At 44.5% G+C, this 13,517-nt stretch overlaps 1 protein-coding gene across 3 annotated transcripts in view; it reads right to left on the bottom strand.

Annotated features, from left to right (window-relative positions):
- The window catches only part of SPPL3 (signal peptide peptidase like 3), a 60,262-nt gene that overhangs the window by 1,501 nt on the left and 45,244 nt on the right, over positions 1 to 13,517 (bottom strand). For all 3 annotated transcript variants that reach the window (XM_030502212.1, XM_030502211.1, XM_030502213.1), the window contains exons 5-10: positions 11,387 to 11,465; positions 10,519 to 10,631; positions 4,124 to 4,230; positions 2,964 to 3,127; positions 1,578 to 1,777; positions 433 to 542 (exon numbers count right to left, since the gene is read on the bottom strand). In XM_030502212.1, coding sequence (XP_030358072.1) covers positions 433 to 542; positions 1,578 to 1,777; positions 2,964 to 3,127; positions 4,124 to 4,230; positions 10,519 to 10,631; positions 11,387 to 11,465 — 773 coding nt within the window. The remainder of the gene's footprint in view (positions 1 to 432; positions 543 to 1,577; positions 1,778 to 2,963; positions 3,128 to 4,123; positions 4,231 to 10,518; positions 10,632 to 11,386; positions 11,466 to 13,517) is intronic.

The following is a 13,517-nucleotide window of genomic DNA, read 5'->3' as shown; positions in this document are numbered from 1 at the left end:
CTGTGTTTCAACAACTGCCCTGGGACAGGAAAGGCTACATCTTAAAATTCCAGTTCTGAACAAGCAACTGGAAAGAGGTAAACGAGGATCTGCCTCTGGTCTCTGCTGGACCTTTGTGCGTGTGTTCTTTCATGACAAGCCAGGCAAGGACAAATTCACTTATTTAAAACAGCATTTACTCCTTCAGAATACAGTCTATAATTACTGTTACTTTATCTACATAAATCATCTTCTAGTTCAGGAACTTGTCTCTCAGTTCCTCAGTCCTCCAAAACGAAGATTCACCCCAGCAGCAGTGGTACCTGAGGTCTGGGCCTGGGCTGTTAAGGACACGCATCATCCTCATGAGAGCTGCTGCCCCGTGCAAGAGCATGGAACCAGTTTCCAGCTGCCCCCAGAGCTTCCTGCTGCAAGTGCATAATCCTGTCTTACCTTTAAATAGGCCATGGTGAGGAGCGGCAATAAAGTGAAAGGTACCAAATAGAGGAGGGCAGGCTGGGCTGCCCGGTGAATACGAGAAGCTACTGTTGCCGTTAATAGACCTGTAAAAGAAAAAAGGGGCTGTGTTTTTACAGGTTGTATATGGATGTTCTCACCAGTTCATCCACACGTGGCTCCCTTCCTGCTATTTCCACAGAGAGCCTGTGGAAAAGTTGCTTCCCTGTGCTTCGTCTTCCCTAAATACAATTGAAACAAACCAGTCAGGTTACTCTGTTTTACTATTAGATTGTGTTGAGCCACTTGCTCCAGTTCTGAATTTCAAAGATTAAGCTAAGAATAACTTGAGCAAAATGCAACAAAAGGCAAAGGGGAGGAAGGTGACGGCACCACGCTACCTATGCTGGCACTTCTTGAGACTGTCAGTCTGAGGCCCCTAGCCTGAAAGGAAGGGCTGGATACACCAGGAATTATTTTCCTGGATACTCGCCAAAACGCAGAGAGAAAGATGAGGTGGGGGAGGAGGAAGGCTATTGGTAGGAAATAATCTTTCCTTTTCATCCTTGGAAGGACTGCAGGAGATCAGGATATGCACACACATGTCCTGACCATAGGGAAAAACCCACTTTATGTTAGGGAGGAGAGAGGTGGCTACAGCAAATTATAAACAGAATTCCAGTTGTGATTATTTACAGTTTTCTGTATGTACTAAACCATCACAGGATCACAAGCATTAGCACTAGAACACAAAAATGCAGGAATTACCTAGGTGAATTACCCAGATGTACTCTTGCACAGCATAATCCATCTAGAAACTCCTATATTGTTCCCATAGCCCAGGTATATGAGCTATGGCACCTTCTATGCTAGTAAAGCAAAGTATAAAAAGTTGCTATCAAAAATACGCTGATAATCTCTTTCACTCTCTAAATAAAATACAACAAACCCCTTAAGACTGTAGAAGGGTTTTTCTCCCTAGAGCATGCCAATCAAACACAAAGAGAGGAGGATTAGAAAAGAACACAGCCAAGTGTTCTCTCAAAGCCTCTTTACACTTGCTTTCATCACCTTTTAAACCTACTACGATAACCCTACTTCCTGCTCACTAAGCAGCTACCCATATTAAACCAAGTACTCACCTACAAAATAGCCAATAAGTGTGCAGTGGAAGTAAGAGACCTTCTGCATACGGCCAGAGATGTTCCCTGGTCCTGGGGCACCACAGGAATCACTGTTGGCTTGCTTTTTGTAGTTATCATAACGCAGGACAAAGCAGAGCAGAAGACCTGGCATCACAATATCTCCGATCCCCAGCATGGAGAAGTGGCTACCTGTGGAACTAGACAGCAACTGAAATTGGGTTCATGCCCAGAACACGAGGGGACAAGCTGTAGATGACTCCACTTTGGTTCGGAGCTTCATTTTGCACATCCCTTCTTTCTACTGGCAAACTTCTACATAGTAGAAGCTAAATGCTGGCTACTGAAGATCTTCTCCTTGGTGATGGTGCCACCACTTAAGCTCCTTTTTAATCATGCTCATTCTGACAGTAATGACGTGTTGCTCCAAACCAGTTTATTTCTACCAGTAATGCTTAAGCTGCTCTTAACTCCCTCAATGAAACAGATCCATCAAGTCAGTATTTCATTCATCTCCCAAGCGTTCCTGCCCATTTTATCACACTGTTTAATACCAACACACGCTGCACCTTCATTCCCGTGCACACAGATCACCTCTAATACAAGGCAATAAGTCAATTTATGGACTTCTCAGATCTTCAGCCTCATTCAGATAAAACACACAGAAGACTACAGTCTCACGAGATTCCCAGAAAAGGGCCAATTGTTAAGTAGATTAACAACTAAAATTGCCCATTTTTCATGAAAATGAAGTCAGATTAAGTTACCACAGAGTTGACAAAAAGAATAATTTTGGTTTTCTCATTGCAGAGAATCAACAACTGATGTCTGTAATTTCAGCACCCCAACATCTAAACGAACAGGAGTAAATTCACCAACGTAACCTATGTGTAACTGCTGGTGCATTGGAGCTTGCTTACTGCCCAGCGGGCCCAGACACGTCTGATTAAAAACCCCAGACAGCACAGAACCCCTGTGGAAGAGAGATGGGGAATGATCTCCCTCCAACACACACCTACCCTGTAAAGCTGTCTCTGCTTAGAACAGTTTCTAACTCCCTTCCTAATCACTTGCAGTTATGCAGTGATCAAGACCGTTCTGATATTGTAACAAACCTTGGGTCTGCAGAACTCACACATACATCAAAAGGTGTATCTTGTTCTGAACAGGCCACTTTCTAACTTAATTAGGATCATGTCTGCCTGCTGTGAGTCAGCACATGAAGGTGTCCAGTCCTCACTATTCATTCTATACCTTTTTATCATGAAAAGGGAGTGACTAAACAGGGAACTAAGCTGGTATTTTCCAATAGAGTCAGCACTAGTACAAAATACAGGGAGGGAAAAATTTTCTTACATAATATAGTAAAAGAACTGCTGATTTTACCTTGGAAATACAAGTTTACCAGGCAGGGACAGACGGGGAACATCTCTACCCACATTTGGTCCCAGGTGAAGTTTCCGGGATAAAACATCCAGGGGATTATCAGCTGGTTGTGTGGCCACTTTCACCATCACGTTGCTGTTAAAGATGTAGGCAGAAAAAAAGACCTATGGAGCAAGGAAATGGTTAGAAATTACACAGCACAATCACAGAGCAACTCAAAGCTGCATGTCTTTTTGCTTTGCTTATTCAAGAAAGACAGGATATTGTCCAGATTTTCAATATACATACACTGTATATTTGACGATAAAAGGCAAAATGTATTTAAAAAGCTCATAAAGGGGAGATTTTTTTACACCATTAATCCTCAACAATAACTGGAATATACTATCTGATATCAAGATACTGGTTAATATCTTGAGATCCTTTGGCAAAGGATCTATCCAGACTACGAGCAGGTAGTCCAGGACTACCAAGGCAGCAGGATACTGAAAATACAAGAAAGCTTGAAAGCAGAGAAGAGGTAAGTGCAGTCGGTGCTCCCTCAGACACAGAATGATGCAACACTTGTTTCAGACAGGCCCTTACTCCACAGCTCATCACACTGGGAAACTGACTGGCTACACACAAGCACTTCCCTGGGTCAGTGCTCGGTCTTAGGCAAAGGTAACACAAAATCCTTTCAGTATTACAAAATCTGTTCTGTCAGGTTTCTTGAAGAAGTGCAGTAGGATTTTCAGCCAACCTCCCCGGGTATGAATCAGCTGCATTCCTGTTCTGTGGATTTCCCTGCTGATCAGGAGTTGGCACGTTCACACTGTGCAAGTGTGGATAAGGCTTTGTGTTCACTTGGAAAGGCCCGTGCTGATCTTCAGCCAGGCTTTCATGACTTGAGGTCCAATTTATCTTTTTAAATCATAAACTGAATTGCCGAAGTTGAAATCTTCTAATCATGTTTCTGCTTCTGTCAATAATTAGTGAGGAAATGATTCTGCATCCTGCTGCAGGCTTGAACGTCTCAGAACGGAGCAAAGAAGCTGATCTTCTGGCTTTGCCAGATTTCATCAACTTCATACTAGTACAATTCATGTACAAGCGGCCCACAGCCAACTACAAATCCAAAGGATAAAAACAGTTTTAGCAAAACCAAACAAAACACTTACCCAAAAGACATCATAAATTAGTAACCCAGAGAGTAGCAAGCAGGAAACCTTCAGGCTGGGCAGCCGAACAAAGGCTATCATTGCAACACACAGGCCCATAGCCAGAGCTACAAATGCAAGCACAGAATTAGTTCATTAAAAATAGCAAAACAAACAAACAACATCCCCAAGCCAACACCTCCCTCACAAAAAATCCCCCAAAGCAGCCTCTGTTGCACCTGTGCAGCTCTGCATGCACAAGAGGACTGCCTACTACTTCCAAATAGTGAAATTCAGTTAGCAACAGTCAAAATACACTCCGTAGCCAACTGTGAGCCTGCCCCCATGGAAGCAGGAGTCCCTCTGCAGGCACAGCTGCCCACTCCACTCACCTTCTGCTACCCACCATTAAGAAACATTCTCATGCCTTGTGTCCTAGAGACTCCATCACTGGCTACCCCGTTAAAAACAGAAGCAACAAAGCAAGTTTTTGTTTTGGGTTTGATGTTTATGTGCCCCACACATAAACATCTACTTTTATGCTATTTGGAGGTTTTCTAGCAGATGCATACAATAAATAAAAGCCTTGATAAATAAAATCTTAATTCAGAAACAGCCCGGGTACATGATGTTAGAACATGGTGTGACAAAAGCCCACTCAAGCCAATCATAATCATAGAATTGTCAGTTGGGGTGGGAAGAACCTTAAAGATCACCACCCTCACAGGGAAGAACTTTGTCCTAATATCTAACCTAAATCTCCCTCTTTCATTTTTAAGCCACTCTCCCCTTGTCCTATCACTACATGCCCTTGTAAGAAGTCCCTCTCCAGCTTTCTTGTTGGCCCCTTTAGGCACTGGAAGCTGCTTGAAAGTCTCCCCAGTCTTCTCCAGGCTGAACCAGCCCAGCTCTCAGCCTGTCTCTCAGCTGCTCCAGCCCTCGCAGCATCTCTGTGGCCTCCTCTGCTTGTGCAAGATTGTGGGTGGCTGCCCAACACCAACTGTGAAATATTGTTGTTTGGATAGGCAGGGGTTTCCCAGTAACAAAAATCCATGTGGAAGCCTGCCTACCAATGGGGAAAAAATATGGGCAAGTCTTTTCCTAACCCCTCTCCCAAGGGTGAGTTTTCAGCCGGATCAACAAGCTGAACAGCATGCCGCAGCTCATGTTAGTTCTGTTCCAAGAGGAATTTTGTCAAGGGCAGAAAACTGACATTACACTAAAAAAAAAAGATAATCCCAGTCTTCACATTTGTGTGATTTTCTGCTGCTTTAGGCCTAGCCTTACACCTGCGCTGGGGCAATCCCAGGCACTGCTACAGGCTGGGCAGAGAAGAGATTCAGAGCAGCCCTGCAGAGAAGGACTTGGGGGTGTTGATTGACGAGAAGCTGAACATGAGCCGGCTGCAGTGTGCGCTTGCAGCCCAGAAAGCCAACCGTATCCTGGGCTGCATCAAAAGAAGCGTGACCAGCAGGTCGAAGGAGGTGATCCTGCCCCTCTACTCTGCTCTCGTGAGACCTCACTTGGAGTGTTGTGTACAGTTCTGGTTCCTCAACATAAAAAGGACATGGAGCTGTTGGAGCAAGTCCAGAGGAGGGCCACGAGGATGATAAGGGGGCTGGAGTACCTCCCGTATGAAGACAGGCTGAGAAAGCTGGGGCTGTTCAGCCTGGAGAAGAGAAGGCTGCGTGGAGACCTCAGAGCAGCTTCCAGTATCTGAAGGGGGCCTATGAGGATGCTGGGGAGGGACTCTTCCTTAGGGACTGTAGTGGTAGGACAAGGGGTGATGAGTTCAAGATTAAACAGGGGAAGTTTAGGTTAGATACAAGGAGAAGTTCTTTACAGTGAGGGTGGTGAGGCACTGGAATGGGTTGCCCAAGGAAGCTGTCAATGCTCCATCCCTGGTGGTGTCAAGGCCAGGCTGGACAGAGCCTTGGGCGACATGGTTTAGCATGAGGTGTCCCTGCCCATTGCAGGGGGGTTGGAACTAGATGATCTTAAGGTTCTTTCCAACCCTAACTGTTCTATGTATGATTGTATATGACATTCAAATGTATTTCAACTGGTTACAAGTGAATCCCTAAAGAGATATGTAAAAAGAAGTAAATCAGTCTACAGTATCAGGACATTTACAAGGAATAATGGAGCCCTGTTGGGACCAGAGTACACTTAAGTATGCGGACATTTGTAAACAGATGTGTTTGTCTAACATCACACAGGATTATAAACAGTCACAAACCTATTCCGATCAACTGAAACCAGTGAATCCAGGGAAAATAGATCATTCCATATGCGCCCACCAGCACGACAACGTGACCAGGCCAAGATGTACAAGTTAACCTTCGGACTCTCATGCTGTAATGATGCAGCTGTGAAACTACCTTACGCCTGCATTTCACCTGCAAGGCGTGCAGCTTTTCCACCAAAACACTAAGGAAACACATCCCTGTGGATTCAAGTGCCACCACAGGCCTGCCAGCGTGGCTGCTCGCAGTGCCCAGGGGCTGCAGCCCAGCACTGGCTCTGCCAAACCTGCCTCATCTTCTGGGAGATGACAAGCTCAGCACAACACCGAGCATCAAAGCTGCCAGTTCGAACACAGTAATGGGATTACTCTGATAAAAATGTACCTTAAATCATGCTGCACAACTGCAACTTGCTATAAAATGTAAGCAAATTATTGAGGTTTAAAGAATTTGACACAGCAAAGCAGCGAGAAAAAGAACTGCATTCAGTCATTCAATATAGCCTTCAGTTACTGACTTCCTCTGGCAGAAGAGCACATACAAGGGAACAGTCTGTCTTAAATCAAAGAAGTTTCTCTAAAGCCAATGTTAACAACAGCCCAAACAAGCCTATATTTAGGAGAGGATTTCCAGGTTATAATTAACTAGAAGTGGAAATATTTTAACCAGCATGAAGTTTTATCTGTTGGTCACACGATTGATTTCTCCATTACTGACAGGAACACAGGCACAAAAGCAAGGCACTTTCATCAAACCAAGCACAGACTGGGCAGAAACGGAGATGGAAAAAAGTCCTTTAGATGACAGTGAAATACACATGCTAATAATTATGCAATTTTGCAACTGCCTTAAGAAATATTGGTAAATTTAAAGAACAGAAGGGAAGCAAGGATGCCTTAGAGCAAGTACGAGTAAATCAGTCCGAAGCGCAGTCAAACCACTGAGAGGCTTCTCAAATGGAAGCCAGCTTACTTCTGCAATGAGAAACTCCAGAAATCACATGGAAACAAAGTCATCTGTACCCAAGCTCATGGATGGTGTTGACACACTGTATAAGGCAGATCTGCATTGAAATACGTTATGCAAATCATTAAAAATGAAAAAGAGAAAGAAAGAGAAGGGGAGGGAAGAGAAAGGAAAAGAGAGATGAGGAGAGAAAAGGGAGAAAGAAAGACCGAAGGTGGGGAGAGAGGGAGAAGGAGAGAAAAAGGGAGAGGGGAGAAATAAAGGAAGCAGGGGGAAGAGTGTGTGTGTAGTGAGGGGGTGTAAAATGGCCACACAAATGGCTCTGGGTAGAAAGTGCTGGGCAATGAAGCTGGATAATGAAGCTGAGCAACAAAGAACTAACTGAAAGAGTCAACCTTCAACTAACAGAAGAAATGAACTTCGGGGTCCCTGCAAGCACGCTCCTTGCAGAATAAGGATATTGTGAGGATTAAGAATATCCTCGCATACGTGCTCAGACTCTCTGGATACAGTCTATTTTTCAGCTTAACTGCACTACAGAACAGATGAAACCACCAGGATGCTTGTGCTGTGGTGCTGGTTTACAAAGCATTGTGCAAGCTGCCAAGGTTTAAACTTCCCCCACAGGCCACCAGATGACCTTTGATAGGAAGAGGTAGTGAAGTTCTGATCTAACCATGCTCCTCTAAAACTCTCAAAGTGTATTTTAAAGAGTGGGAATAAGAACACGTCAAGAAGCAGCCTCTGCCCAATGGCTGCAGCAGTGAAGGCCTGCAGCAGTTCCCAGGGTCTCCATGACTGTTCAGTTCACTTTGTAGCTATAGACAGACACTGTGCACATCTGCAGCATTCCCACTGTACATCTCTAGCTGTGCCCTCTGTTCAGGAAACCTGTTAACCAGCAGACAGTGACCATCCTTGATGACTGTCATCAATCTGCTCTGAGACATCAGCATTTCAAGACCTATAAATGTGCATCATCACATGCCAGAACAACCCCCTGGAGACAGTATCTGTTCATTCTGTCCTGTACAACGCCCCTGGCTTTAGAAACAGTTCAACCAACTACTGCACAGCCAGGGGAACTGTAGTATTTGAGCAGTGAAGGCAGTTCTGGCAGTAACTGCCATACCTCAATTTTGTAAGAACTAGAAATTACCATTAAGTACTTCCCCTCCTTTTTACTCAGCTCTAAAGTAGAAATATTCTCATAGAGAGAGAATGAGCTGCACACCAGCAAACCAGACACACAAAACTTGAGGTGCACTGTTAAGAGGAGATGCCTGCCCTGCTTCTCCCTCCCACCACTGGTCCAGGAGACATGAAGCCTGTTCACAACATCTGGTTCATTCTGAGACAGCCGATCATCCCCACGCAGCTCTGACTGCAGCACACCCTGCACTGGCCCGCATGGGCTGAGGGGCTCCCCTCGCATACGGTGTCGAGCAGCACTTACTGCCCGTGTTGCCCTCCAAACAAGATGAACTAGGGCCTCAAAGATGCAGTTACAGAGAAGCAAAGGGTAAAGGCAGAGATGACGTGGTCCCATTTGCAGCAGTATAGTATCAGGAGTAAAACTGCAGTCTGTTTCCTTGGTGAAGGCAAATAAATGCTGTTCCCTGTTCAGTGTCATTGACAAACATTGATTTAGCTGGATTTGAACAAATGACACGAGCCTTACCTATAGAGTTTAAACTCCCTTCATATAAGCTACGTAAAATGCACCGAAGCCAGACAGAATCACCACAGTTCAGTAAACTCTAAACAACCACCAAGAGGAGTAAAGCCCAGAAACCATTCAGCACCAGCAGCTCAGTGCTGTGCAGATTAACTACCGCCAAGCCCACTATTTCAGACTGAAGCACTTAAAAATAGCTATTTTTAAGGAAACACTTCTGTTAGTATCTCAGTGTAGACAAGTCTTTTCAGATTTTGCCAAAATCCATGCCTGACATTCCATTTAGCTTTGTAGCTCCTGCAGATCAAAAATCACTCTTGATTTCATGGTGGCCTACTCCGCTTCACACAAACCAAACTTGACCTGCATTTTTTCATTTAGTATCTGTGTCCTGTACAATGCATTCCCTCGAGCACAACAGGTGGAACTTTTAGAGCAGCAAAAAGCACAAATGAAACATAACACTTGTATACAAAAGAAATATTCAGGGTGCCATGGAAGGTTTCAGTGCTAAGGACTTGCTGGTGCTGCTGTCTCATTTAGGAGGAGCTGGAGAGCAGATGTGATGCATGTTTTCTATTGCAACAAACAATTTCAAGGGCAGGTAATGTTGTCCCAGCTATTTTTCCTCAAGCAATCACAACCTCAGGGTGCCATTTCACGAGATGTCCTCTGCCAATTTGGCTGCCTGACACTGCTGAGAAGCAGAGGTCCTGCTCCTGGCTTCCCCATCATCCCTTTGCAATCATATCCACTTCATCTTCTCAGATCCTATCACGCTGCCACTTACCTTTAGCCAAATTTAGCACATACCTGACTGCACAATAATCCAATTCATCTTACTGCAGCAGCAGCAAAATAGCCTGGCAAAAAAAGAGTACGCTGCCATTCTAGTGAGCTGAATCAGTTTACCATGTGATTAAGTGAGTGCCAGAGCTAGCACAAGAGCTCCGGGAGGCAGGAGGGGAGGAGGAAAGCTCCTTTTTGGCACAGTAAGCTGTGAATTCAGTTCAACCAGCATGACAAAAAAGAAATCACACCTCCAAGCCAACTGGACACCTGCCAGCTTCACCCACCTCCCCATCCATGGCAAGCATCAAAGAGATCAAAGACAACCAGCTACTGTGAACTGTCTCACAACAAATTATTTGATCATCTGAACCAACGAACAAGAAGATGCACAGCAAAAATTAACCAGATTGTAAAGATCAAGTTGTGACTCACAAACACCACTGCCTCCACACATCTTTAACTAAAACTGGCGATTCACCCTCGCCACACAGTGCGGAATATCTTTCATGAGTGTCCTGGCACCTCCTTGGAAGCTTTCACAAACCAGAAAAACAGGCGTCCCAAACACCACCCTGGCATGTTCCTGACAGTGGCTACTTCCAGGGACTCTACCACACCACAGTACAGCTCGGCAAGCCGGTATTACGTGCACATTTCAGCAGCCTTCACCAGGGGATGGGATGTATCAGAACAGGCACAAGCCAGCCCTAAAATCCCCTGATTCACATACTCACCATCCATAAGGAGCCAGTGGCCAGTCAGGACCCAGATAAGGACAAGCATCACAGACAGAGAAAATGAGAGCAGCTCAGCAGCAGTGAAACGCCCGCAGCAGCCAAAGGAAATCCTAGGAACAACATATAAACATTAGCTAGAAGATTTTATGTTTCCATTTAAAGAACAGAAAATGGACCCTGCTGGAACAAGGCTCAACTGCTGATGAAAGATGCCAAGAACAACTGAAGGGAAGTTCCTTTGCCACAAATAGGTACCAAAACAGCAACGAAATAAAAGCTTTCCTTACATTCAACTACTGCATGTAAAGCCTGAACTACAGAGATGGAAAACCCCCCTGTAAATCTTGGCACCTCTCTTGAAATTGTTACCATGAATGCTATTTCCTAGCACCATCTAAGATAGTGCTTTTTGCAACATGAACTCCAGCCACAAGGTTAAAAAAAGAAATCAGTTGCAAAACATGACATTAACAGCTGCAATTTTCACTGGTGTAACTCCAGTCTCTGAAAGACCAAGCATTAAAATCCATGGCCCAATGTTAATAAACATTAAAATCCAATACCAAATCCCAAACTCTGAAATCTCAGCCAAAATAAGCCAAACTTCTTAAAACCCACTGTTGGGAAATCTAGTCCCCTGCAATGGTAGCGCATTCCCCAGGCTGGCAAGCATGTGTGACTTGCAGAAATTGTGCTTCCGAGTTTCAAAGTGGAAACACGGTGTTCACACAAAAAATATGCACAAACATCAGCCCTGAAGCCCTGAGGTCAATGCTCAGAACCAAAGACTCCGCTCAAGAACTCTCATTAAAAGAAATAAATACAACATACAAGAAGAGGAGCAAAAGATTGTTCAAGTCCTTACTTGTTTTGAGGTGAACAAGGCCGTGTTAAGTACTGGCACATCGGGAGCAGAAGGAAAGCAAAAGCTATCGTTGCAAGGACTAGAAAAAGAAGAAAAGGTAATATTAGTACATTCAGACCTAACTTCTACAGTACACAAACAAGCTTCTCCAATCTGAAAAAGCTCTTGCAACAACGTCCTATTATCATATGCTGCAGTATCATTAAAGCAAGAGCAGCTAAAGGCTCCAAGGTTTTCTCCAGAGTTTCTGTTGTTAGTAGGCTTTCAAACTTCAGTCAAAATAAAAGCTCTCAAAGGAATGCAATGGCCAATCCCCAAGCCTTAAAAAAATAAAATATTCTTGAAGCTATTCATGATCAGCTCAGCAAGAAAAACAGTTCTCAAATATTCTGAGAGTTAAAAAGAAAAAGAACTTACTACAAACTGGTTGTGAGGTTCTTTTAAAATTCTTCAAGATATCATACAGACTAAGTCTGCAGAACTTATGGGGGTTTTCCACTTTTTAACTCATTTTCCCCCCCCATCTCACTCTAACCCCTTTATTCATTACCGAAACATGTAGAACTTCAAATAAATTACAGCCAGTAGCTGGACACTTCACTTTTTTAAAATACAAAATGCTTTAAGTTTTTGAAAGCAGGATGATACAAACCCATACGTATCCAAATAGACTATTCCCATAAACGTTTTCTTTTTAAGAAGCATACTTATCCCACCCACGCCTTTGTGAAAACCTTTAGTAACTGCTGGTATTTACAATCGTTTTTCCTTCCAGTTCTTTTAAATATCTTAGCACTGAATTTGCACTAAGGACTGCTTAAAAGGCTGCAGAGTGAGGGCCAGGAGACACATACAAGGCAGCAGGACATGTCCAAAACTGCTGTAGCAAGAACAGATGGAAATGACAGTGGAAGAGTTGCTCAACACGTTCTGCATGCTGCAAATAAAATCTTCGTGCTGCCCTCTACTCACTCCTTAAACTGGGGTGGCTGCTGTTGGGTTTTTAAAGGGATTTTTTGTTTTCCTCTTGTCAAACGAAGAGGATGGGAAGGAATCAAACACCCTCTTTAGTACACAGGCTAAGCTAATGGGAGAAAAGAAACTGGGTGTGGTCAAACCACGTTTCCACCCCTCAATCCTGCCCCTTCTGGTGGGAGAGAGAGAAAAAGAAATAAATACATAAATAAATAAATTTAAATGAATAAATAAATAAATAGATTCATTTTAAAAGAAAGTTTTTTAAAATGCCTGTAGGCAAAGAGCACTGTGCAAACTCCCAGTTCTCTCAGTATTTCAGAGAGGAGGGAAAAAAGCAGAACGGGTGGGAAAAGAACGAACAGTGTGAGCGAGGCGACTCTGCACATGCTGAACTAGGACCCTTTCCAGAGGCACCTGGCAAAGATCACTGGTGCCCTGCTGCCCAGGTCCTTGTGCCTTGCTACCCTGCTCCCTGTGCCACCACAGCCAGAATGACTCTTCCTCAGCCCAGACCAACCCTCTTTGCCCTTGGAATCTCTCCTTTCCCTCCCCTCCAGCTGCCCTCAGCAGGGAACCCTTCATCTCCTGTCCTGCTATCCTCAAATGCTGCCACTCCCAAGCTGGGCTCATTCGGAGCGTAAGAACTAAAATGTAATCACAGTAATACAAAGAGCCTGTGAGCACCCACTCTCAGCCTCATTCCTGACTGTCCAGGCTTCCAGTCATAAGTTTCTCTTCTCTCCGGTCTCAACACCTATTATTCAACGGGCAATCCTTTGGCTTAGCTCCTGCCTGCAGGCAACGCGCCAACTCTTCAGCTCTGCCCCCTGCTCAGCAGCTGGTCCTGGCCCTGGGCTGTCTGCTGTGCCTGCCCTTGCTCCTGGCTCTTCCCAAGAGACAAATCCTTGTCGGAGGAAGGGTTAAGAACCTGCCATCAGCTATAATGCAGAATTTCCCCACGTCATCCTCTATAATCTACAAAAAGAGGATGTAAAATAGCACTACTTCAGCTTCAGGGGACAGAGGGATTGAGTCCCACAGCTCCCACATTCCCAGCTCCAGCAGGGTATGCATCCTGCCGTTGTATTTCAGAGAGTCTGAGGCCTAAGTCTCCTGAGCTTAATGACACCCTCTGATGCAATGTCATGGAAAA

The sequence above is a fragment of the Strigops habroptila genome, chromosome 11, assembly GCF_004027225.2.
Source record: "Strigops habroptila isolate Jane chromosome 11, bStrHab1.2.pri, whole genome shotgun sequence".
NCBI classification, from domain to species: Eukaryota; Metazoa; Chordata; class Aves; order Psittaciformes; family Psittacidae; genus Strigops; species Strigops habroptila.
The sequence above is the reverse complement of the archived record's forward strand: the minus strand, read 5'-3'. Positions and strand labels throughout refer to the sequence as shown.